We start from the raw sequence: 27700 nt of genomic DNA on the forward strand, positions 1-27700 counted from the left end.
GTCCTCACCGGAAGCCTTCCTCCTTCTAATTGCCTCCAAACACTGACCCCAGTTCAGTCTTGTCAAACTTCACCGTCGCTGTAGTCTCGCGTCGGTCCTTTGTGGCTACTTTCATTCAGCCATGGAGCGGAAAGTTGCTCGGGAATTTAGGCATAAGGTAAGATATAAACTATTTTAACACATAAAGATAAAATAAAGTGCCTCCTCTTTACCTGTGTATGTGTAAAACTCACCGGTCAGGTGTGTGTTCTAGTGGGATGTTGCGCAGACAGGCCTGACCTACACCGTCCAGGAAAGAAATACCTACGAATCTAATCATTATGTATAGAAAAAGACAAAAATTAACTAATAGAATAGAATAATATTCTTCAAAAATAATACTACTTGTTAAAAATTGTTATTGTACAGTATCTAAAACGTCTGAAGGAAAGTACTGGGAATTATTATTATTATTTTTAAAATCTGTTAAATTATTTATGTGTATATTAAAGTATTTATCAAAATTCTTTGACATTTTTATAGGGAGCAAAATGAATGAGACTTTAGGAGCATCAAGTAGTACATGTCTTTATTTTTCTTATTTAGAGCACACACTTTCTATATATATATTATATATGTTTCAAGGATGTTATCTGTTGTTTATCAAATGTTATGTAGTTGAGTCAGAATTACAGGATAAAATTGTACAAATGAGTCTGTTTTGTAACAGCATTAGGTGTATTAGGTAAGATCCTTAAAAAGTAAATATAAGTGAATGACAATAGAGGAAGGGAACATGATATGTACAGGGTGTTTTCAGCCTCAGAGTGGGTAGGGATCACCACACAACCATCTGTGCTGCAGGCAGGCATGCGAGGTCCTATATTTCAGCTCCTCACAAAGGGCATTTCAGTATCTGATAATGTCCACCATGTCAGAGATGAGCAGCTAAGCGGAAAAGATGGGACAATTCACAGCTCTAATTAGAGGCTGAGAGGACGAGGTGGCACAATCAGGCTTTGTTTTTATTGTCACTCTATGCCATTTTGGTTTTCAAGTTGTGTGTGTCACATATGATGTTACAGTTTAAGGTTTTCCCTGCAGCACCCAATGCATTCTGGGTACTACCTATGCCTTATTTATGTGATGTGACTTTTCTCTTTGTTGTTTTATCTGCTCTTGTTCTTCCAAAGTAAGAGTAGTTTAAAATGACGTGGAGGCTTGTATTTGTACAAAAAAAAAAAAAAATCAACAGTTTCCTCTCCATTAATGAGCCCAAATCTTGACAAAACTTATGAAAGATGCTGGATCCTAGATCGCACCTAAGCCCTCTGAAACTCTGTGGTTTGGTGTGAAAACCACCGAAACCAAACCCCACAGTGGACTTTATTATATAGCTTGTGATGTCTTAACTTGTGTGTTTATGGTGTCAAAGTTCAGGTTGGTTACGCCTGAGACATTTATGACAGCCATAAACAAGAACACATGCACACCCTTCCCTTTTGTCCTACATTAATTAATATTAGACTACAGAGTAGGAAAAGTTCAGATAAAATGCTCCTTTCATTGTATATGTAACTTAAATTATATTGCGTTATTAAGTACACTATAATCTTATGGGAAGGAATAAAAAAAAAAAAAAAGGGAAAAAATAAAGCCCTTTACACCTAGCAACACATTCAATAGTGTATATTGTCATACACACAGTGAATAAACATATGGTTCTGGCCAAGTGAGTGCCAGAGTGAGAAAGCACTGTGCAGCAATACTAAGTGTTCCATATCTGTTTTTAAAAATTAATTCAGCAGCAACCATAATAGCTCAAAATGTAGGACTAAGCAAGTACTTTAACATGCCATTAAGGAATAATAACCAAATATTTAATAAAAATGTGAATTTATCATCATTGACAAAGTAATGGAGTGAGGAAAAATATACAGCAGTGATTCAAGGTTTGGAAAAAATTCTGTTCCTCAAGGAAAGTGCAAATATTTAACGTACCACACTTTTCTTAATGTATGAGAGTACATTGTATCTAAAAATGAAACTGATATCATTTTTATTTTAGTTTTAAAAGACATTAATTTATGGAAACAGAGTGAGAATCCAAAGAGTGAGGTGTTTGTTCAGTGTGATGCACCATAATAATAATCAAAGATTTTATTAAGATACTGATAAAATTATCAGTCTTTGGCAGCATATGTTTCATTACTATATTTAATATAGATTTTTCTGCTGTTTTTTTTTTTTTTTTTAAATAATAAATAACATTCAAAATCATTGTAGCATTTGATTATTATGAAATATAAGATTAGACACAGGCGTATATTTTGAACGTATTTATTTACACATTGCTATTTACATTCTGAATTTATGCTGTATGCATTCATTTACAACCTTTACTGTTCTTAATTTACACTGTATTCTCATATCGTCGGCTTCCTGATAATACCTGCTATGTGACTTTTGGCAAATTTTACAGGAGAAACAAAAAAGTGTTTATATAACAGGAAACTGTGAAATATGACAAAAAAATATCTGCTCCTTTAATGTTGGTACTTATGATGGAATGTAAACAACTTTCACAGGAGACTGAAATTTGAAGCTATAATAGAGGAGATCGCAGGTTTTTATTCCCATCCAAAAATGTCACTTAGCAGGTTTTAACAGGAAGCCGACAATATATTCTTTTATATATCCAGTTGTAATTCAGGTAGAAATTAAATAAACAGTTTTAGAAACTAGAGATATAGTCACAGAAAAAACAATAGACCATCAGAAGTCATCAAAAACAATGGTTATGCAATCAAGTACTATTTCCTGTGTGTATCATGTGACTAAAACAGACAGAAAAGAATACATGGAATGCCTAAAAGCACTGTTTTTGTCAGTACAATGTCATAGCTTATTGATGTAAGAACTGAAGTGATTTTGGTTATTATCAAGAAACATGGAAAATGGCTAGATATCAGCTCTGAAATTAAACTCTTATGAGCTCTTTTTGTTGTTATCATTATATTTGTCCAAACAAATGTTCCTTTAGTTGTACCAGGAATTAAAATGAACAAGAAATTGAAGAAAACAAGGGATGGTCTGTTATTTTTTTGGTCTAATTATTTTAGAAAAAAAAGAAATTGACCCTGATGTTCACTTTCACTTGGCCAGACCCATGTTTAATAAAATTATTGCTTTGCTGTCCAGAGAATACTAAATATATATATTTAAAAAAAAAAAAACAAGTATAAATAGATAAATATAAAAAAGAAAATAGAACAAGATAGGTAAAAAATAGTGCAAAAATACACAGTGCAAATGTTAGTGGTACAATTCTGTCTGTGCAAGTGAAAATGTAAACCAGTGGTATAGTACATGACGCAGTGCAAACAGTAGTATTCCATGGTTGTAAAGTCCTGTTAGGTGTTTAGGAGAATGATGGTGGTAAAGAAAACTAGAAAAGCACTTGGAGAATGCAGCACCCCCCTGAGCCCAACCCCGATCACCACTAAAATTTAATCATTTATTCCCTGTGCCAGAATCAACATTTCCTGAAAGTTTCCTCAAAATCCATCCATAACTTTTTGAGTTATCTTGCAAACAAACAAACAAACAAACAAACAAACAAACAGACATACCCTGATGAAAACATAGCCTCTGTGGCGGAAGTAATAAGAGTTCTTTCTTTCCTATCAGAAAGTGACTGGTGACATTTTGTGCTTTCTGTATGACTTAAACCTTCATGCATCGCTCTGACGGTAAAGAGTGTGTCTGTGTGAGCGCTGGGTGTGAACGTTCACCTCTGTTAGTGTCTGAGATGTAAGATGACACTGCTGACCTTCCTCCTTCAGCCTCTGCTCTGCTCTACTGCCATTATTCCCTCCCAGTGGTTTGACGGCTAAGGCAAAGGCAGCTCATTACATCTTCTTTAGTTCGAGGAGCTTCATCATAACCCCCTCCACCCTCTTCCACCCTCCCCATCCCATGCAAAGTTTGTAACTAGTCATCAGGGGTGGAGCTCAAAACTCACAGTTCTTGGACAGTTTCAGTTGGAAAAATGTGTTACATAAGTGACTGGCCAAAGCGTTTCCTCAAAACCATCCTGCTGCAGCTGAGCCATCATCAGGTTTGTACAATGTGACTTTTTGTTCGACCCCTGCGACGCTGACAGGAGATAGAAGAGACAGAGGAGATAGTCTGTGTCAGTGTCGCTTCCTCTGATGATGACCCCAGATGTTTGTCTTCTCCTGTAGGTAGAGCTGCTGATTGAAAATGAAGCAGAGAAGGACTACCTGTACGATGTCCTCCGCATGTACCACCAGTGAGTACTGTTACTGCTGATAGTGTGGCTTCTTGTCTTGCTCTTGTCACTCATACAGCTTTATATATTCACACCTCTGTACATGTATATGGAATTTAATACATTCACGATTTGATGAAAAAGTCCATTTGCAATTATCACGATATGCAAAAACAGTTTGAGTCTGCACTGATGACTGATCATCATGAAATATCTAATGTACAGGGTTCGTACGGATGCTTGAAATCCTTGAAAATGTTTGAATTTCGATGTTGTGTTTTCAAGGTCTGAAAAGTGCTTGAACGTTTTTGCAGTTATAACTGTGATGTGATTAATTAATTTATTTTTAAGCCAAAGCAACTTACAGAGAGGTGATGCATTTTGAAAAATAAAACTTTTATGTCAAAAAACAAAATTCAAACTCAAATACAAAGTTCTCAGGTTGACTCCAGGTACATTTTTATCTTAATCTTTGGCTCAGTGCGAGTGTGTCTGAAGAATGCCAAGTGGCTTCCCTTTTTTTTTTGGATAAAACTTTGTGTTCTCCTTGAATTACTACATTTTTGCTATTATCAATAATAATTTTAGATGTTTATAGTCTAATACAATGTACATCATTGTGATAAAAAGTGAAAAAAAAAATAATCAGGAGTATATGTTTTCTTGTAGATTTGTATTGTACCCCAGCAATAAAGTGATGTGCTGGAAAAAATTGAAAATAACCCTTAAAAGTGCTTGAAAAGTGCTTGAATTTGACCTGGAAAAATGTGTATGAACCCTGAATGTTATGTAATGGAAACTTTTCACTTTAGTTTTAACTGAATTGTGACAAAATGTATGAACTGACAAACAAACAACATAACCAGTCGTCTTGGATTCATGTAGTACAGGATGGTATAGTGTAGTCTTTCTCAAATGGGGGTACTTGAAAATTTTTTGGAAAAGTACATTAAATAAGTCATCATGTCCTGAATACAAAATAAATAATGAGAATTAATGCTGTAATATAAAACACAATAAATACATTCATATAATAAAACTGACACTCCTGACCTTATTTCATTTCAATATTTTTATTTCTCATATTATTTTTGTCAGTAATTTGGTTTAAGCATTGGTAACATTTTAAGAACATTTCTATTTTAAATTATTCAAGATGAGTTTATTTGAGTAATGATGTAATTATTTTTTGTTGATTAAAGCTTATTTATTCATTAATGACCATTTAGAGCGCACTTTTCAGTTGATAGTTTGCATGCTAAATTTACTTAAAAAGATTTGTTATTTTTAATATATTTAAGCTAAACATATGTTGTTTGTTTCCAAAGTTCTGAAAATAAAAACAGACACCTTTGGCACAGGAACAAATTTTACCTAATGTTTCAAATTAAAATTGCTGAATCAAAAGTTGGGTGTACTTGGCTAAAAAAAAACATATTTCAGGGGGTACTCCACTGTAAAAAGTTTGATAAACACTGGTATAGTGTTTAACTCCAATTAGGCAGCCTCAGTTTCATTTGTCATATAAATATAAATTTTTTTCCAGTTTCTGTTGAAAATGTTCTGACCTTCTCCATTGTAAATATATGTTGAACAATTTCCACCCACTGATCTGTCTTTGGAGTGTTCTTATCAACAGGTTTTTTCTTGCTCTGAGTAAAACCTTAGTCACATAAAAATCTCCTTGAATCACAATATTCACAACTTTCCCAAGAACTATCACCAAGCAGGCGTTTGGAATTTCATAGACAAAAGTGATTTTAATAGTCTTCCTTTTGTACAGTTCCAGAAAATATATGATCATCATTCATAGTAATGGAAACTTTCATTAGTATTAAAAATATATTGGTTAAAGTAGTGACATTTGACATTGTCATACAGTATCTCTTTCTGCTCAGTGTCACTGAATCAAAAATAGCCCCATAAAAACACAAGTAAAAGCTTTTATTTTCCATTATATAAGCAGAGGATATTTGTGCAGGCCTTTGCAGTTATAAAACTGTAGAGACCATCCTTTGTAATTAGTATTAGATTAATTAGACCCTTTTATCATTATAGAGTGGAAGGGATTGTGCTTATTGTCAAGCGTTATTAACCCTTTCATGCATCGCGGTCACTACAGTGGACAGTTATTCTGCAGCTGTTCTCTTGTATATTCATGGGTTTGGTTGTTTTCATTCCATATCAGCCGCTTATGCATCATCTCATACACTGCAATTCACACCGTTACTATAACTTTGCTGTTCTTGATAAACCTGATCTGCTGTAACATGATTTAGTGTAAATCAATTGTTAATTATTAGACTGTAATTACCAGTTTTTTTTTGTTTGTTTTTTTAAACAAAAAGTTTTTTTTTTGCATATTACCTCCATGAAGTGAGTAATAACTAGTATTAGAATATGTTAAAATGTGAGAAAACATCACATCAGCAGCAGTTAACTGTTTTAATTTCATTCTTTTCATATCACTTTCTGCTATTGGGTCAAAACACGGTATTTGAAATGTCTCTGACGGGACATTTTAGAGACAATTTGACAGATGAGTGTTGCTAAATGACCCACATTTTTACTTTTAAATTCATTTTTGCTTTAGCAGGACCATAAGGGATTATGCAAAACAAGGAGCTACTTTATACTGACATAAATGTTGGAATGGCGATCAATTAAAGTTCGCTCTCTGATGGGATATTACTGTGCTTTGACCCTATTGGGTTTTAAATATATCTTTCTTTGCTTCAAAAATTAAATGCATGGTGTAGCTGAGTGGACATTTTTGTAACTACATGAAAAAAAAAAAAAAACTTGATCACATTGTTTTTTTTCGTGCCTAAGGAGGAAGAAAAACACTCTAGACAAAAAAATATTGATGAAGGTTCTCATAATTCATGCATGAAAGGGTTAATCCAGTTGGTTCATTTCAGAAAGTGACCTTTAGAAAACTTAATAAGTCAAATACGCGTTTTCTCAATTAAAGGGCAACTACAACTTCTTCTTGTCCTGCTTATCTGTCACTTGTCTGAGGGGGAAAACTTGTCCACATGCTTTTCAAACTCCTTCCACCTCCTTGCTAAGTTAAGAACAGTTTTATCTTTAATTTCCAGCTGCTCTGCTATTTTTCACAGTCACTCCTGAGGTATGCAGAGCTGCAGTAGAAGCCGGTTTGTCCACCAGGGTTTCTGATAACAGACCCAGCTGCCGGCAGCCCAGAGAGGAGATGAGTAGGGGGGCTACAGGTCTAGGTTTCAATTAATCTTTGTACAGAGTCAGAGCTCTGTGGCCTTATTGGTTAAGCCTCTGATCAGTTTCCACTGGGCTCCGACAAGCCTGGCCAGTTATCCACAAAAGCTCTTTTTGTGTTCATCCTCCAAACGGAGCTAAAATGGCACCTATTAATAATTGAGGACGGAGGCCAGGTGGACAGATTTTATACAGAAGCTTTTACTTTGTTGCTTTAATTGCTGTTCCACCCACCTTTTGTCTTCCTTTAAATCGTATCAGAAAGAGGATTGGATTTCCATTTCCGTCATCATTTAGGTATTTTAATTGTAGAGCTTTAAAACATAGATAAGAAAGGAAGGGGAATGATGTCATCCTGTGGGTAATAAAACATTCTGTTCTCAGGAAAAGCTTGTGCGATAATACCAACGGGTGGAGAAAATCTTGAGCAGATTTAATATCAGTGCTGCATGGATTAACATCATCATTTACAAACTTTGTACTTACTCCATTTAATAATAATACTGTCTCCTTCAGGAAAGTGTAGCACATATACTGTTGTACAGAGGAATTTAGTCTGTACCAGGAAACCTTTCACTGTTTTTAGACCTTTAAAAAGACAATCAAATCCAAAATACTGAGTAAATATGACAAAAAGGACAGAGTTTATTTTTGATAAGCATATATTACTGCTAAGAAATGGACAGTTTATTGTGATTTTTATATTATTATGGAATGGACAGAGTTTATTTTTGTTTTTAATATGTGTAATATTGTCATGAAATGGACAGAGTTTATTTTTATTTTTAATATGTGTGATGTCATGAAATGGACAGAGTTTATTTTTGTTTTTAATATGGGTATTATTACTGCTACGAAAGGGGCAGAATTTATTTTGATGTGAAATGCTGTTGGAAAATGGACAGAGTCTATCCTTGATATGTATAGCATTTTTGCGTTCAGTCAGAATTTCGTCTGATATGTGTAGGATTTTTGAGTTACTTATGGGATCTGACATAGGAATTTAGGATAGGGGAGATTATAAATTAAACTTCATTCTGCTTCTTTTCAAATGTTTTCCTTTCTTTTTATACAAATCTTTTTGTGGTTTGGTTTCAATGTTGTATTCAAAATAAATAAACTAACAAACAAACAAACAAACCTGCCTTAGGCGATCACAGATGCAATCTTTGTCTTGTTGCTTAAATCACTTTAATTGCCTTTGATTGATTTTATTTTATTTCAATTCAATTCAATAAGAAGCACAAATGTGTATAGTAAATACCAAAGCTGTGCCATCAATATAAAGAAACTATTTTAGCTTCTGTAGTACACTTACTGTTTGTATTTAACACATAAAATGGTGAGTTTCATGGTTTGTTTATGTGTGAAATGCATATAATGTTGTAAAGCACTTTGTAATACAGTATCTAAATCAGTGTAGATCTGTATCATTAACCCTCTGGTTCTCTCAGGTCTATGGATTTACCGGTGCTGGTCGGGGACCTGAAACTGGTCATCAATGAACCAAAGCGCCTGCCCTTGTTTGATGCCATCCGACCTCTTATCCCACTCAAACACCAAGTGGAGTATGACCTGCTCACCCCCAAGAGGTCTAGGTGAGGGCGGATTAGGAAATATGAAAATGGTCTAAAAAACTGAACTAGGATATCTGGAAAGTATGGAATTTGAAAAGGGAAAATGTGTAGGAACCCTGACCACAGCACAGATTTAACCTGTCTTTGTGCTTCTTCTCATATTTCTAAATGTTGCATGACTCATTACTGTGCACCCTGCTGGTTTATGAGTAATTGTACTTGCGTTGTGTCGTGCAGGAAGCTCAAAGAGGTGCGCTTGGATCGGACACATCGTGACGGACTCGGTCTGAGCGTCCGAGGTGGGCTGGAGTTTGGCTGTGGTCTTTATATATCACAGATTGTCAAAGATGGTCAGGCTGGGAACGCCGGCCTTCAGGTATGCATGTTTGTTGTTTTTTATGTATTTTTTTTTTACTTTGACTAGGGTCTTAAAGTCTTAAAAGTCTTGAATTTACAAATCTCCATTTAATACCTTAGAAAAGTCTTTAAAATGTATTGAATTTGATATGGTGGGTTTTAAGTTATGTTGCCATAAACTTGTGTTGTGTTTAAATGTTTCTGGGAAATGTCCAAGCTGCAAAGAAAGTAACATTCTACTCAGTTTCACCTGTAACCAACCCGACAATTTATATTAAAATTAGGAACCAATTATCACTAATTTTGCAGCCCCCTGGTGAGAAATGACTCTGAATGGTGGGGATCAAGGCACTGGAGCAAATAAATGCGTTTTCCTAAATTCTAGGAGTCATGAATTTTTGCCAGTTTGGCCATGAAATAAACTGTGAAATGGGCATTTAATTCTGTTCTAAGTAGTCCTGAAAAGGTCTTTAAAGTCTTAACTTTAATTTGTAGAAACCTGTAGGAACCCAATTTGATTTTAGTTTCTTATGTGCTACCTCATATATTGTCATTGCGTTACGTTACATATTATGTCCATGCACTCAGTTAAATTACTGATATCAAATGCAGCACATGTGGATGATAACAGCAGGAAATATTAGTTTACTGTAATTCAGTGTGAAATCAATGTAAATACATAAAAAATAACTGGACCAAATGTATAAAATGTAACTAAAACACAGGCTTTGGTTTTCTTACTCAGCTGTGGAAACATCATCAGTGTGTTTGTGATAATACTAGAATCCACTAGATGGTGGTAAGCACCTTGTTTTCTGTGATTTATTTATTTATTTATTTATTTTAAACAGACGGTCTAGTGTTACAAATGTGGACACGGAATATATAAAATATCCCATGTCATGAAAGAAAAAAAGCTGCTTCCTCTATAGATTGATGCTCAATTACAGAATATATTCCTTTTAGCTACAAACCACAGTTACAGTATGGACGTGTAAATAGATCATGCAGATCAATAGCTCATGTTGCACTGGTATATTCATCAGATTGATTTAAGTTATTGGAGAAGCAATAACTCCTCCTGTGATCAGGTTTGTTGTATTCAGCGGTAATGTACCATCCATAACAACCACGTGTCACATCCGGTGTTCATTTGTAGGTCGGTGATGAGATTGTGCGCATCAATGGGTACTCCATCTCCAGTTGTATCCATGAAGAGGTGATCAGTCTCATCAAGACAAAGAAGATTGTGTCGCTAAAAGTCAGACGTACGTCAAACACTCAACAGCAGAAACATGGTAGAATTTACACTTAAATACTAGTGATGTTACTTATTTAATGTTTTTTTTTTCCATTTTTTTGTAGATGTGGGAATGATTCCTGTGAAAAGGTGAGACATAATTACTGCTGATAAAGTTTTCTGTTCTTTAACCCTATAACGCCAAACGTATCATATTTGATACATGAGTTTTGAAGTCCTCTACATGATCAGTGTGATGTTTTTTTTCTTGAAAAACCTGATGTATACAATTAGATACATGCAATAGATGGATAATTCACCACTGGGGAGGAATTTGTTCACCAGAGGCCTTTACAGTGACACTACAAGATTGTCATTTATGAGGCAGAACTTTGCCAAGTTTGAAAAGGAATTACCACTTTGTTAGACTTGTTTGTGTTACATTATGTTTTTGTTTGTTCAAAAATAACTATCTGAGCATTGAGACCCGATGTATCAAATATGATACAAAATTGAAACTCATACATGGAAATTGATATTTGAAAAAAAAATTTTTGGTTGTTCAGAAGGACCAATAAAGGCTCCAGTTTCAAAAGAATTTGAGTTTTCTATCAATGATTTAATGGTTCAGGCTTTACGGAGTTAATTATTGGTCAAATAATGTCAGGTTTGTTTTATTATTTTGTTTTAATTTGCTTTATTTCTGCAGCTCATCAGATGAACCCCTCAAATGGCAGTTTGTCGACCAGTTTGTGTCTGAATCAGGGGTAAGAGATTTAGGATTTCTTTCTTGGCTTTTGCTCATTTTACAAGTTCCACATTAACAGCAAGGTTGTGAATGTTGCAGGAGAAAAAAAGCAGTGTTGCAGGAATGGCATCGTTTGGAGGCAAGGAGATCAAGGAGAAGAAGGTTTTCCTCAGCCTTGTCGGTACTAAAGGCATGGGCATCAGCATCTCCAGTGGTCCCACCCAGAAACCCGGTATCTACATCAGTAACGTCAAAGCGGGATCGCTCTCTGCAGAAGTTGGACTTGAGGTGACTCTTCCAAATGAACAGAAAACCACTGAACCTGTAACATATTTACCGGCCTTTTGTAAATTTTATGTTTTACCCCAACGTTTAGATTGGAGACCAGATTGTGGAGGTGAATGGAGTGGATTTCACCAATGTGGACCATAGAGAGGTGAACACATGATTAGCAGAAATACTAATTATTTTCTAGCTGCAAAACTAGAGATAAATGGAACTAATTTGTCTTTATTTGCTAAAGCAGATGCAAACAATTATGTAGTTTTTGCCTGCATCTGTTGATAATTTCACAATGTGTTTGAAACATTTTAAAATGGAAACCAATTAACTTATCATTATTCATTGTCTTAATTTTACTGTTTATGATTGTAAGTTATTTTTGCTATATTTTTCCAGGCTGTGAGAGTCTTGAAGAGCAGCAGGAGTCTGACCATTACTGTTCTAACGGGTGCTGTAAGTACACACTCACTCTATTAACTGTATCAGGGTTTCTGCAGGTCATTAAAAAGCATTAAAAGTCATTAAATAGATTTTGTGAAAATTTAGGCCTTAAATGGGATTAAAAAGTATTAAATTCAATGTCCAGAGGCGTTAAAAAATTTAATATACTTGATGGAACAAAAGTATTGTTATTCACGATTTATTTTGATTATATAAACATTTAATAATTTTGATCAGAAGTATAGTGTGATGATTGACAGGCGGAACCCTTTAATTGGCTATAGTTTATGGCAAATACACAAAGACACAACACCAGATGCTTGGAATGCAATGTGCTATGAGTGTGTTCATGCTGTGGCGAAAGAGCGGAGGGAATATTAGCAAAAAATGAAAAAATGCAAGTTTCAGCTGAAGTGGTTTTGAAGAGGAACTATTCAGAACCTGATTAAAGCCTGTCGATGATAAACCATCATAAAACTATGTACACAGGAAAAATTACTGAGCATTTTTTTCCAGAGTCAAAAATATTTTCCTCTAAAAGAGTAAATTTGGCTCTGTACTGAGTACATTTGGCTCTATTATGAGTTTGGAGAGCTCTACCCAAGGATTAACTTTTACTCTTTTTAGAGAGGGACCAAATATTATCTGAGTAGAGTAAAATGTTCTTCAATTTGAGTGAATTTTACTCAGGCAAATTTCCTGTGTATAAAACTGTATCTTCAGTTGGACATAGGCATTAAATTTGTTTAAAGTGGCATTAAAAAAGGCATTAAAAAGCATTAAAATAGATTTGCTGATACCTGCAGAAACCCTGTGTATATAAACTACTAAGAAAATAATGCAAATATTCTCATAACCTTAAAGGTCTAATGTATAACTCCTCTGCATTAAAGGTTGAATATGGAGGATTTGCATGTCGTTAGCTTCATAACATAATTGCCCAAGTCATATTTTTGGCTGAATTGTGATATCTGTGTAACTTTCCTAACACTGTTGCTTCATTTTGCATCATTGGCTATTACCTGAAAAAAATATGACTTAGTCAATTATGCTATGAGGCTAAGGATATGCTACTGTGTTTGTGTAAAGTTTGTGTTGAAACCTGTATTGTGCCGGGAGATGATTTGTGTTATTGAAGAGAGGCAATGAACAACTTGAGAGCCCGAATCCTTTATTAAAATCAGTGCAGTTATTATGGATGTAGGCAACGGAGTCATTAGCTGAGAAATGTAATTAGCATTAATGTTAACAAATGATAGGTTCCAGCCTCTAAACTAACTTCAACACAAACTTAATATGCAAAAGTGAATGGGCCTATTTTGTGTATTTTGTTGCCTTGTGTACTTAACATTTAATTAATTTTCAACCAGCACAAATTCAGAGAAATCCTTCATTCATTTTAATGAGTATGACAGCTCCAATTGTTTGCCTATCATTACTGTCATATTGTTACTAAGGTTACTTGCAGCTGCAATGACACAATAGGAATGTACATCTCTAATTGTAATGTGGATTATAAATGACCTTTTCTGTGCATATTTTCTACTGGAGCCACATTAGACTCCCATGATCCCACACTGACATTATCAGTCTGTATCTTTGTGTGACTGTTTTGATCAAATGCTGAAAAAGTCATATAGTGCATTTGAAGGCTTTGACAAGAAGGCACGTTTTGTACATACTGTAACAGATATTAAGTAGAGATAATCCCATACACGTGAAACTTTATGTGCACTTATAAGTTTTCTTAACATATCAAAATAGGGAAAAATTAGAGAATTCAGTGATGTGTATACAGGTAATGTGGTAAACTCTATAGGCCTGGGACTGAGGTAGAATCATCTTGTTTGTATTGAAAACACTTATGAAGCATGTCATCTGTCTCAGTCAAACAGTCAAGGGATAATCTGATAGCGATGATGGAATACAAATATCTGTCATTTGCACCACACAGATTAATGTAGCATTTTGTTTTGGAGACACCACATTATCTTGGCTGTGCTTCAGCCTGGCTGTCTGCAGGAGAAGCATTTATCATCAGTCAAGGGACTTGACTGGCTGTTTGCAATGTCAGTAATTTGCATGAATGGCAGTGCTCCAAAATGCCACAAGCATTGTTTATATGAGCCAACATCATGGGTGACATCAAAATAATCTGGTTTACAGAAATATACATGAAGCACCACGTGTAACACAGAACTATTAACAACTGATATGAATAAATCTGTCACAAACCGACAGTCTTGTGTTTGTTTCATATATTTTGGTTTACCTAACATCAGTTCAGAGCTGTTTGTACTTCAAATTACATACATCTACTGCAGAGGTGTCAAATATAGAGCCTGTGGTGCAGTTTTAGCCCGTCAGAGGTTCCAATCTGGCCCATGAATTTGCAAAATACAAAAATTGCACTCAAGATATTAATCACATACAGCCCAAGTTGATCAGACTATTACCACAATAACATAATAACCCATAAATAAAGACAACTCCAATTTTTCCTCCTTGGTTTAATATGAAAAAATGAAAATTACATTATCAAAATATCTAATTTACAAACTATCATTTCACAATACAATAAAATATGAAAAACCGGAAATGCTTTAAGACAAATAAATGCAATTCTAATAATATAATAGATTCACTGTTGTGTTAATTTTTGTTGATAATAAGCTGTGATATATTTATTAAAATTGCACTTATTGTTCTTAAGAAATTTCAGGTTGTACATGGTTGTTCAGGTTATTCACATTTTCATAATGTCATTTAACTTTTTTTCAAACTAAACATCCGGATTATTATTTATAGGTCATTATGCATATTATTTTACTGGTGTGTTTCAGTGATACTAAGGTTGAAAAGATATTTAGTGACAAATTGAGTGACCTTGTTCAGACTTACCTGCTGATGACCTTGTCTGTCTGTTTGTCTCTATCAGGGCAGTGAGCTGTTTATGACAGATGAGGAGCGTCTGGCGGTGGAGGCCCGCAGGGAGCTGGACCGACAGGAGCTGATGCATCAGAAGAAGGTGGCACTGGAAACCAACAAGATCATTAAAGAGCAGCAGGAGAAGGAGAGGCAGTGAGTCAACAGTTGGAATATTTTAATGAGCGACTTGTTAAAATGACGTTAATCTTTCTTGTACAGGGAGCGCTGTCTCATTGTGTGTTTTAATGATGTAAGCCCATTGTTGTATGTATAATTGGATGATTGGATATTTTCCCTGTTTATACCGGTAACCTATGATGATGGGTTTGATTAGTTAGAAAATGACTTAATACATGCACACAGGGTTTAGCCCAGTTTGACATGACACAGATTTGATGGCGGAAATAGAAATCCTATTTAAAGATATTGAGAAACTGCAGGTTTTCTCAGGTTTTCACTCACTGTAGATAAATGTGCTTCTTCTCAGCAGCTGTGCATCCTGGCAACCCACCATCCTCAAATATGCCACTGAAATTAGTAACTAAAAAAAACCAGGGGGTGCCAAAAACAATGTGCTCTACTGACTACAAATATTTGTTCATTTTTCAGTCAGTGGCTTGCTGTGATGAAAAGAACAGTTGGATGCTTTTGGACAGATTGTGAACCAATAGAAGGGTCCAATGTGTCAGAGAATAAACCCATGCAGTCGCTGTTAGATTGAAAGGAATAAAAAAAAAACCAACATAACTTTAAGCTGAACTGTGAGGCTTATGCAAACCATTGGTAACTAACGAAATATCTGTGCATTGTATATAAGATCCAAAAAGACACGATATTTTCCATGTGACTGAGTTGAATTGGTATTGCTCTGTAGTTTCATCACACTGTCAATTAATATTCAGTTTACTGAATCCTGTCCACATGTTACTCAGGCATTTGTAAATTCAGAGCTCATACTTAATTTTCTCAGTCATTTGATGCCAGACCTATCCAGGGAAGCATATTGTGGCTGCATATCACATACTGCTTGGGCTGGTGCTTTTTATAGCTGCCATAAACTGGATTGAAGTCATATGTTGTGCTAGTTTGTTTGTGCTGTAGCATGTCATGTGGACTAAGATCGATACAGATCAAACCTGGTATATTTATGCTTCTTTTAACAGGAGAAAGACGGAGATGTCTCAGAAAACATTAGAGGAGGAAGAGCGTTATAAGAAAGAGATGGAGAAGTATTTCAATATTTATTGTCCAAAATTGCCAGTCTGATATTGTTTATATAGTAAATGCAGTGTTTTAAAGCTCCCCTTTGTGTTATTGTCGTCTGAAGGATTGAGGAAATAGAGACGAAACACAATAGAGACTGGGAAGCAGACTGGGGAACCCCAGATAGGCCCAAGAGTCCTAAGAGTCCACGCTCTCGAAGGACTCCATCTCCAGCCCCACCTGACATAAAAAGAACCCCGAGTCCAAAGGCGAAGAATTCTCGTAAGAGCATTTCTTTAAATTGTCATCTTAAAATGCCTGAATTCTCCCTTTTTTTTTTTTTTTGTAACCAACTGTTTTTATTGATTTTGATTTTCAGTTTGCAAGAATAAGCAAACAAATTCAACATTACACAACACACAGAACACACCCCTTTGCTTTTTTCTCTTTTTCTTTTTTTGTGTGTATTATTTTTTGCTTCCTTGAATTTTCAATTTTCAATTAGTAGCAATCAGGAAGCTTCTACCATATTCGAAATAAATCAATAAAAAAACCCCAAAAAGAACAAACAGAGTATTAATCAGGATTACAAATTGGACATATAGAGCTACCATAGATGAGACTCTCAAAAGTCATGACAACAGTTTCTTAACGTCTTCCGCAACTTTTTTGTTCTAAGCCTAGAATTTTGACTTTGAACTCCAGATAGATCACCGCGAGAAGGGCTTGTAGCCAATGTTTTATTGATAACTGGTGGGTTGTGAGCCACCTCAAAACTGTAATTTTTTTTGCTGCTGTCATGCCAGCCAGCCAGAGTTTACGTTCCATCTCAGTGATCTTTAAACTGGAGTCATCATTTAAAAGATGAAGTGCAGGTTTCAGTGGAAGCTTCCTCCCTATCAGATGCGACACCTTGTCCACAACTGCAACACAGAAACTTTGTACATCCGGACACTCCTAAAATACTTGAATTCTCTTTTAATTTCTGATCTCTTTTGTTTTTCCTCTAAAACTGTAGATGTGTAGAAGTGACTCTTGCCTGTGTTTTACCCTTTGTTTCCTCCTCTGCATGTTCTCCATCTCTTCCTCTGGTTCCACTGTGTGCTGTGCTGCCTCTTATGACTTCTCCTCCTCCTCTAAGCTGATGAAAGCGGCTCTTTCACTGAAGAAGATGATGATCAGGACAAACAAGTGAGTCTGGAGCCTCAGCTGTTGTGTTGGACATTGATCCAGAACAGCTTGAACGCAGATTGGAGCTGCATTTCCTTTGACAATCAAGATGCAAATGTTACTTTATTCAGCAGTGCTATCACTAAAGGCTGCTCAATGCTGACTTTGTTTTCTTGGAGTGGCTTGTTGTGGTGGATATTTCATTTTCCATTACTCCAGAGTACTCAGCGTTTCACTTTAGCTTCTTTATAAAACACTGAAATTGACCTCTGTTCATCTCCGTCCTTAGCGTTTGGCTGGTTTTATCGATATGAGGGCAAACTTCCATCAATCCGTAAGGTACAGTCAGCTGTCTGAGCTTGAGAGTGACTTTAGTGAAGAGTTTGGAATAACTCCTGTCCTTTGTCTTAGGGAATCATTCATAAAATCTAAACTTTTTTCTGTCGTTCTCTCAGTCGTGCTCATTGTGGGTCACTGTTTGTCTTTGCATGCCATGCTGTGTGGTTTGAGGTGACAGAGTTGCTTTATATATTGCCCTGATGTCTAAACTGACATGATGACATCTCAGAAAGGAGACAAGAAGAAGAAAAAGAAGAAAACATCCAACACTGACACAATGCGAGACCAGAAAAAAAGCAAGAAAGAAATGGAGTTCGAGCTGAAACTTGCCAAAGAGAAAGAAGAGATGTATGAAAAAGAGAAGCAGTTGAAGATCAACAGGCTGGTCCAGGAGGTATGAAAATAAAAGTGGATTTAGACGTCCTTTTAGGTGCTCAAAAAAGTGTAGGCTTGGATTCAAGTTTTTGGTATTTGTTTTGCCCTTAATGTCAGGTATCACAGGTTTCTAGATTTGGCTTTGACCCAGTGCCATCTTGTTGTGTGTTCGGATTATTAACATGTTTGTGGGAGTGGGGGTGTTGATGCCTGCTGGGTGACGCTGCACGGATCTGCTTCTGTGCCAGGTTTCGGAAACAGAAAGAGAAGACCTAGAGGAGTCAGAAAAAGTGCAACACTGGGTGGAGCGTCTTTGTCAGACTCGACTCGAGCAAATCTCCTGTGTTGAAAACGATTCTCCAGAGGTACAAAGGCGCGTGTGTTTCTTCAGCTCTTACTCGTATATTCATTTGAAAGTGAACAGTGCAAATACAGCCGTGAAAATAAGAGGATGTGAATGTTTAACCCTTTCATGCGTGGTGGTCCCTACAGTGGACAGTTATTCTACAGCTGATCTATTGTTTATTCATGTGTTTTGTTGTTTTAGTTCCATATCAGCCAACATAGTGGAGCTTATGCATCATCCCAAACACTGCAATTCATAAAATAACTGTAACTTTGCTGTTCTTGATAAACCTGATCTGCAGTAACATGTTTTAGTGTAAATCAATTGCTAATTGTTATTAGACTGTAATTAACAGTTTTCTGGAACAAAAAGTTTTTGGTTTTTTTTTGCATATCCACCATAAACCCAGCAATGCCTTTGCAAATGCTATGCATTACAAAGGACATTCCATTAAAAAAAATCAATCAATAAATAAAAATAATTTTCAAAATGTATCTGAAAAAACTGTTGCATGATGCAGTTTCCAATCAAGACAATTTTTTTAATGTAAAACAGCCAAAATTGTCAAGTTCCTGGGTTTCAGGAGGATATTATCTCCATGAAATGAGTAATAACTAATATTAGAGTATGATAAAATGTGATAAAACATTAGCAATTTCGAGGCATTAAAAATGTTTTTATTTCATAGTTTTCACACAGTATATCACTTTCTGATGATGAGTTTTAAATACATGTTTCTTTGCTTCAAAAATTAAACGCATGGTGTCCAGGTGAGTGGACATTTTTGTAACTCCATGAAAAATAGGTTCATAAAAAAAAAAAACAAATTTCAATTGCGTTGTTTTTTTCATGCCTAAAGAGGAATAAAAACACTCAAGAAAAAAATATTGACTAAGGTTCTCATAATTCATGCATGAAAGGGTTAAGTATGAATTTTGTACTGATTGCCATAGAAATAACTACATGAGGTGAAAGGGTGTTTGTTTTTTTGTCATTGTGACTTGAAGCTTTCGCCGCCTCGGTCTCCTGCGTCGGAGCCCAAAGTAAAGCGTTTCCCCGGTGGTCTCCACTTGGCCACCACTGATCTGGACGACATCAACCTGGATGAGGTGGATCAAAGCTTAAAGCACCTAAAGAGACTGGCCCCCACCCAGCCCGGCGCTACCCAGCCTCCCCCTCCCCCACTGCCTCTCCCTCCACCCTCACCTCACCTTAACCCCACCATCCCTAACTCTCCTCCTCCTCTGTCATCTCGGGCACAACGCCGGCCTCCGTCTCAACCTGCTGCCAAGAAACCCCCGTCTGTCCCTTCTACTTTGACCAACAGAGGGCGCAAGCCTCATGCTCAGTCTCGTCATGCTCAGCCCCCTCCTCCTCCTCCTCCTCCACCCCCTCCCCCACCGCCTCAGCCCCAACCCCCTCGTCCAACTGCCTCTCGCTACCCTCCCCCTCCTCCATCTCACTCTTCACGACCCCCCTCATCTCCTCAACCTGCTCCACGTCCTACTCCTCCCCCTCCACCTCCCCCTCCTCCACCACCACCTCCCCCTCCCCCACCACCACCTCAACATACTGACGAAAGAGTAGGTAGTCTTGGCAGGTACCACCACCACCACCACCAACATTATGAACACCATCTTCAACACCCTCCCAGTCCTCCAGAACACAGGAGTGAGTGGGAGGCGGGTGGGTACCTCCCAAGAGGTGGCATTTATTCCTCCAACACCAGTGAGATGTCGTACCCCTCTAGTCCCAAGGTTAGAGCCAGGAGTTGTTGCATGGTGTGTGATGTGCACGATGAGGATATCTATGGAGTGCTTTAGTTAGTTATCTGGTTTTTCATGTTGCTGATGTTTGATGTTTGTCGCTGTGTGGTTTTTTTGGTTTTGTGCACTAGGGGTCTGTATCATAAAGCAAGTTCAGCATCCCTGTATTAAATTTGACAAAGCCTAAACATACCTATCTCACTAAGCCATGGCGGTTAGAAACATGCATTGTTTACTCTGGTTTCCATCTGTAGTTACAAACATCCTGGACGAGTCGCCAGTTCATTGCAGGACTGACATATACAGACGAACAATCACTCTCACATTCACACTTATGGGTAGTTTAGATTAACCAATTAACCAATCAGTGCATGTCTTTGGATGGTGGGAGGAAGCCGGAGAACCTGGAGAGAACCCACGCAAACCTGAGGAGAACATGCAAATTCCACTCAGAAAGATCCCTGGTTAGAATTGAACTCAGGACTTTTTTGCTATGAGCTGACAGTGTAGTTAAGAACATGTTCATAGAAAAGCAGGTGTTGTTGGCAAGCATAAAAAAAACTATTTAAAAAAAACCCCACAGAATGCTAATTTGAAGCAACACAGCTGCTACAGCCAAAGACAGAGAGGAAATCTGGCACCAAACTGCACATTGTGTGAATAAATAACTTTTTCACAGCGTCACATCACTAAGGCACAAATGGATGTGACTATATTTAGTTGTGTATTCTGGTGAATCACTGTGTTCATTAGATGTATTGTTACAGCGTTTAAGGGCATTTGAGCTTTATCTTTTCAGCTGAAGTTAATAGATCTTGTTATATCTTATAAATCTTATAAGTTTGACAAGTGCATGGGTTTAGTGCCTCATTCTGTCTCCATTTGAACTATTTTAGGTTTAGTCTTAAAAAACTAAAAAGAAGAAAATGATAGTGGTACTTAAACACATTTTGATCTGTAATCTTCAACAGCACAAGTTCTAGTGATTATTCCAGTAAAATGTAAATCACGTTTTGACACCTTTAAACCTGAAGTTCCCTTGATAACACATTAATCCTGCTTCATGATACAGGTCTCAGTTAGGTTGTTGCGTAGTGTCTGATGTGCACTGCAGTAGATTATCCATGGCATGCTTATGAAACCGTAGCAACGCTGTATTATCTGTGAGAATGGGAGTCTTGGTCTGTTTTGCTTTGGTATTCTTAGGACGCTGTGTGTCCCTAAGGGAGACGAAATATTCATTATATTCACTGTGGTCCAGGTAATGAGAAATACCTCCCATGCCAGTCGCATTTCAGTTACAAGCAATCCCTTGGTAAGTATCTCTGTAAAAACACATCCCTCTTTTTCTTCTTTCTGTATTCAAAATAGATGAACTGTTTAAACGCTACAAAACTGCAATTTCCTCAATAGCAACTAGCCCCTAGTCCCCCCAACCAGCGACGTCAGACGGCTCCTGTCATGTCGAAGCCCGTTATGCTGCCACAGTCACAGACGAACCGACCAGAAGTCCACCGAACTGCAGTCCGTTCTGACGGCCTGGTATGAAACCCACCACTCTGCAATAATGTTCTTCCTGTGCTAAACATGGATCCAGTTTTCAGACATCAGACACAGTGTGTAATTATCTGGCTGATGGATTAATATGTGCCTTTTTTCCTGAGTCATGCTGAGTCTTCTTGACTCTCCAGCTGTTTCATGGACAGGCAGTCTGTTAATGTTAGATCTCATGAGGAGGCCATTTGTCCTTGCTGTCAGAAAGCTCTAATGGAACTAAGTATAGTTTTCTAACTCTGTTTACTTACAAACTAAGAAACCGTCTCTGATACACACTAGAGTTGTATATTAACACATCAGAGGACGCAGTAACCCATACGTCATAGTCACCATCGAGGATAATCAGGTGGAGATGAATGACTTTGAGTTGGACACCTCGACAGAAACTATTAATCATATACCAATACAACTCCTTTTTACAATGTTTAAAGGGGTCATATTTTGCTAAACCCACTTTTATTAGTCTTTGGTACATTTATTCATGTATTTGGACCTTAATAGTTCAAAAAGTTAGAATTTGAACCCTCCAGGTGCTGCAAAGCTATCTTTATATTAATTTTGGCAAAAATCAAGTGGATTTCTACAACTTGTTTTAATTCTTGCTTAATTTGTTACATCTATAACTAGTTATGTCATGATATTTGCACATGTAAGGTCAAGACTTCTGACAAACATTTCTCCGAGTACGCCATAATTGTTTGTCAGCAGCAGTGGTTGTAGTCCATACTAAAATATATCCAAACTTCAAGCTAATTACCTAAAACGTTCAGTTGTTGGTTGAATGGGACAGAACAGCACAGCCAACAACCTGAAGGGGGTGGGGTGTGAAGTGGCTCATTAGCATTTAAAGGGCCAGTCCTCAAAACGAGCTTTCTGATGTCATTACTCAAAAATAGGTTTGAAGATGGACCTGTGGAGTTGAATTAATGAAGAATTCAGACCCAAACATAGCATTTACAGTTTATGTAGACCACAGGGAAATGTTTTAAAATGCATAATTCCAATTTTAAAAAAAGCAAAATATCACTCCTTTAACATTACAGGTGAGGATTCTGTGTATTTTATTTTGACATGCTCACTAAAGCTTTGTCCCGGTCTTGCGTTTCAGCCTCCCGAAATGCTTAAACGGATGGTGCCTTTCAACACGTCTTTTAAATCAAACAGCAAACCACAAGTAATCCATACCCATTCACCGCTGTTCTACCTTTACCCTTGAGTGATTTTCTCTTGTTCATGTCTCTGCACCTTTTCTCTCCACGTTCACACATTAGAATTCTTCACACTTGCCGTAGGCCTCGAGGAAGGCTTTTCCTTTATTTTCCAGTGTGTCCTCTGTGGCTTCGTTAGTGCTTGTTGGTCCAGTTGTGCAGGTGCTTTTATGGATTTTCAAGCAGACAATAGCACAGCATGTGTGACTGTGGCAATGTGTGTTAGAGTATTTTGGTCTTATTGCTTTTCACAGATGGAAGATCATTATGTGTACTATGTTTAATATAAAGGACTGGCCTTATGTGCAGACTTAAAGTATATCTGTATAGTTTAGTTCATTGCTCATTGATAGGAAGTTGTGTTCTGCTTTTGGTCTTGTGTTTACGAACCTTCACTTGGCTGACTCAGGCATTAGATTTATTAGTCTTTATCCTAGTACCACATGAGCTAAATAATTTGATTCCAATTACTTTCCCTGGCTGCACCAAAAAAAGATAAATGAGTTTATTTTTCAGCTTAAGTGTCCCCACAGGAACAATTATTGGTTTGATTAATGTGGGTTTATTCCATAGGGAGATATTGCTTTCTGACTCACCTCAGAAAGATGAATGTCCCCTTTTTTTCTATTTCTTTTATTCCCTTTTCTTTTTCCAAGAAATTAAATCACTGTCGTCTTTCGTAGGGTTGATTAGAGCTTATTTTCTGTCACATCTGAATTAAGGTGTGAAAGCTTCTGTGGTAATAACTCAAAGGGTTTCCATGGTTTCCATTTATTCAAGCTGATATTAAAACTTGGTTGTCAAAGGAAATGTATCACACATTATGCATCCAATCTTTAGTGAACTATCAGATTTAGGAGTGACAGCTGGTAGGTCAAATTTGTATTGATATATTGATTTGTTTTTAATGAACTGCATATTGATTCTCTTACAGGGCTTTCGGAAGCACGTGGAAGATTTTGACCCCTACTCAATGGTATTAGTCTGAGTTTGGCGACATTGAAATCTGTCAGTTTAAAATCTAGTGGTAGCTACACACTCAGCTACCATATCCAGGGCTCATGCTAACAGGAATGCAATTTATGCCATTTAACTGTCTTTTAAAGTCTCATTTTGTTTAGTCTTTAACAGTGTTGTATCAAAGATTTCCTGAAACTAGCTTTGCATTTTTTCATGCACTAACTACAAATTTAGCACAGATGTTTACAAGACATGTTAGTTTTTTTAATAGCTAAGCAGGCTGATTTGATAGCTGCCTAGTGGGTGGATTAGCCTCTAAAGATGATGTGAAAATTATATGTTTACTTTAAGAACTATCCTTAAGTAACTTGCAGGCTGCAGCATTCAGCTGCCAATAAATACTGTAAGTTTGTTTTGTTAATGATCAATGCACATTTTGCACCTTTATTTATATTTTTACTTATTTTATGACTGCTGTGTTGTGTTTTTGTGCATTTCTTTCATCTGTCTTTCTCCTAGTTCTCAGCAGATCAGATAGCTGGTCGAGACGTGAGGCTACTCAGAATCAAAAAGGTACCGGCTGCGTCTTCTGCCTTCTCTTAAGATAAATCTGTGTATTGATGAGCAAGCACTGCTCACCAGCTCTGAGTTTTATAGATAACAATTTTCCCAAACATGACTGATGATGTTTGTTGTGATTTTTGTTTTTTTTCCTTAAGGCTGGACAGCTTGACTTGGCTCTAGAGGGTGGATCTGACTCCCCTCTGGGGAAATTAGTGATCTCATCTGTGTATGAAGGAGGAGCTGCAGATAAACATGGTCTGTTGATGTTTTATTTTCACATTTTAGCTTTATGACAAATGTGATTTGAAATGAAATGTGGAAAATGTTAAGCAGGCAACACTTTTTGGCAAAACCAAATGATATAACCTTCAGATACAGAGGACTTACTGCAGGAATGTTTAACTATTCCCTTTACCTGCTGTGTGAGGTGCATGTAACATGGATGTAGTGTGATGACTGTGTATATATAGACATTGTCATTCGAGTGCCCATTCATGCAGACTACTATACCTCTACAGCTGTTAATGTGTGTCACTGTTCTGCAAACATGTTTGCAGTGTTTAACCTCTCTGATCTGTGCATTCATAGGTGGCATTGTAGCTGGAGATGAACTCATGGCTGTGAATGGGAAGATTCTGATCGATGCTACATTAACGGAGGGTCAAAACTCTTTGGCTCGAGCTTGGAACAGTGGAGGGGTATGACTCACACTGGGCTGCAATCAAATGCCTCACACGTTTTTAACAAATTGATGTTGTTATGGTAGTAGATGCAACATCAGAGCAATGTATTGATCACAGTAAGTCCCTATTGATTTGGTGTGCATGTAGGGGTCTGCATATTTCTAATGATGCAAAACACAAAATGAAAGTGAATGTTGTTTTTAGGACTGGATCGATGTGGCGATTGCAGTGTCTCCTCCAAAAGACTATGAGGATGAAGTGTAAGCATTCATGTTTTAGTTGTAATTTTGCTGTTTATTAAAATGCTCATTTGTTTTCTGTGCTTTTTTTGGACCTGATCTAGTGAAAGTGGCTCGCTGTTTTACAGAACATGACAGTATGACTTGTGTCTGTGTGTGTGCATGTGTATGCAGCCCTAAGTCAGCATCAGTCAGTCCAACTGTGAACAGAAAGATGTTTGAAGGCAGTCCGTCACTGTACAGACACGGCTACCTTCTTCAGAACTAGCTCTTCCTCTCCTCCCACCTTGTCTCGGTAATCGACCTAGTCCTCAACCCTCCTCTTCTTCCCTGCACTCAGAGGAGACGTTTGCTGTGGCATTTGTTTTTGTTTTGGCCCCTTTTTTTGCCTTGAACACATGTGACAGTCTCTCTGTCAATCAGAAGAAAGAGTGTTATGAACCTTCTCCCTTCAGCTTTGTCCAACAGTCAGATTTATGACTACTTCATCGTAGTATGCAGCCGTCCTCTTTCGCTCTCCAAGTAATGTCTCCTGGTGGTGTTTCTTTATTGCTGTGGTATGCGTTTTACATGCTATTTAAGTGACAATATTTATAATTAATGTGACCCATGGCCCATTCCACCATATATCTGCAAAATCCTGACCCAGTGAAGCATATATATAAACACATGTGACCTGTGGTGTGGTATTGTCCCGCTTCATCGGGGTCATGGGCATTCATAAAAACAACCCAGGACTCCTGCCAGCCTTCAGCAGTTGTTCTGATTGATGTTGTTCAATGGGACTGTTACATGTTCATAGCACCTTTAAGTCAGTGACGGTGTGTTTTACTGTAGCGAGGATTTCTACTCTGCTACATTAATGTGACTAAGAATGGATTTTCTTCAGCAAATATTAACCCATAAAGACCCAAACAGCAACCGGCGACCCTAGCCATCTATTGATCTAAACTGTTTAATACCAGTTAATCCATTAATTCTGTCAATACAAGTAAATAATAGGTGTAAAATGCAGTTTGTCATCTTTTCATGGTCATCAGCTATGACCCATTTGGACGTTCACAGGCTTCATAGTGAACGTGGAAACACTGTCATCTTCTACAACATTGATTCACCAGTAAAACCCATGGAGTTGGATCAATGACAGTAGATGGACACACTTGGTTTAAGTTCAGTTAATGATGTATTTTACCAAAAAAAAGTCAGTTTTCTCTGTTTTGATATAATAACCTTTGAGTTTGACCTGAGCTTTTATAAACATCTACATGATCATTGAAGTAAATATAGGAAAATACATGATTCACACTGAGAAAACTCTAAATGAAGAGAATAATATTACAATAAATGGGGATAATTCACTTAAGAAAGATTAAATATAAAGAACAAATCATTTGGAAACTGCCACAAAAATACCAGTGGGTCTTTATGGGTTAAGCAAAATCCAGTAATTTGTATTTTTATTAAACTCAAAAATTTGAAGAGAAATCCTGAGCTCCAGTTCCTCACTTCATATACAGACCTGCATGTTTACTGGACTGTCCTCCTGAATGTGCAGTGATTGATACAAACATTGAAAATAAAATGCTTTCCAGGGCCTTTAAACCTGAGCAGTACATTAAATAAAGCCTATGTAGCATGTTTAGCAGTGAACATGAAGACTTTGACTAAATTAAATATTGACTGGGTTTTGTCTCTTCTCTTGCAGAACTTTCTTCTAGATTCATCAACGACCTGCCAAGATTAAGAACCATTTCATCATTGATTTATTCTCCCAGGATTCACCTTCTTTTATTCACGATGAAAGAATACCAGTTCATCTTAACCAGCCTCATACCGGACTCTGAAAAGAAACCTCTCATCACATCAGAGAATCTCGATCCCACATCACTGTCTTGTTTTGTGAAGGATTAGTTTGTCAATAGTCACTTGTCTCCAATAATCTCCTCAGACCAGTCACGTCTGGACATAGTCTTTCTTTAATCTTATTTACTTATGTATGGCCATGCTTTTTTGTCTGTTTATCTACAAAGAGCAAGTTAAAACAGATAATAGAGATGGTATGGATTATATTATCTCCTCTTCAATGTTTAATAAAGCATAGCTCACACAATTGAATTTCCATTGTGCATATAGATTCAACGCTATCTCTGTTTTTTTTTGTAGATTCCTCACCTAGGTTACTGATAAATAAGTATACATATACATAA

The 27700-nt window shown here is 36.9% G+C and overlaps 1 protein-coding gene across 1 annotated transcript; it reads left to right on the forward strand.

Moving 5' to 3' along the window:
- Positions 1-28: 28 nt before the first annotated feature.
- On the forward strand, positions 29-27700 carry ush1c (Usher syndrome 1C). The gene is made up of 20 exons (XM_030137468.1): positions 29-157; positions 4227-4294; positions 8965-9108; positions 9325-9463; positions 10604-10712; positions 10810-10834; positions 11394-11451; positions 11532-11720; positions 11809-11868; positions 12111-12167; positions 15094-15236; positions 16247-16312; positions 16411-16568; positions 17428-17477; positions 23982-24023; positions 24527-24580; positions 24727-24826; positions 25160-25269; positions 25459-25514; positions 27199-27700. Exons 1-20 carry the CDS (start codon positions 122-124, stop codon positions 27209-27211), a joined length of 1677 nt encoding a protein of 558 aa, XP_029993328.1. The 5' UTR covers positions 29-121; the 3' UTR covers positions 27212-27700.

The sequence above is a fragment of the Sphaeramia orbicularis genome, chromosome 6 (assembly GCF_902148855.1).
Source record: "Sphaeramia orbicularis chromosome 6, fSphaOr1.1, whole genome shotgun sequence".
Lineage (NCBI taxonomy): Eukaryota > Metazoa > Chordata > Actinopteri > Kurtiformes > Apogonidae > Sphaeramia > Sphaeramia orbicularis.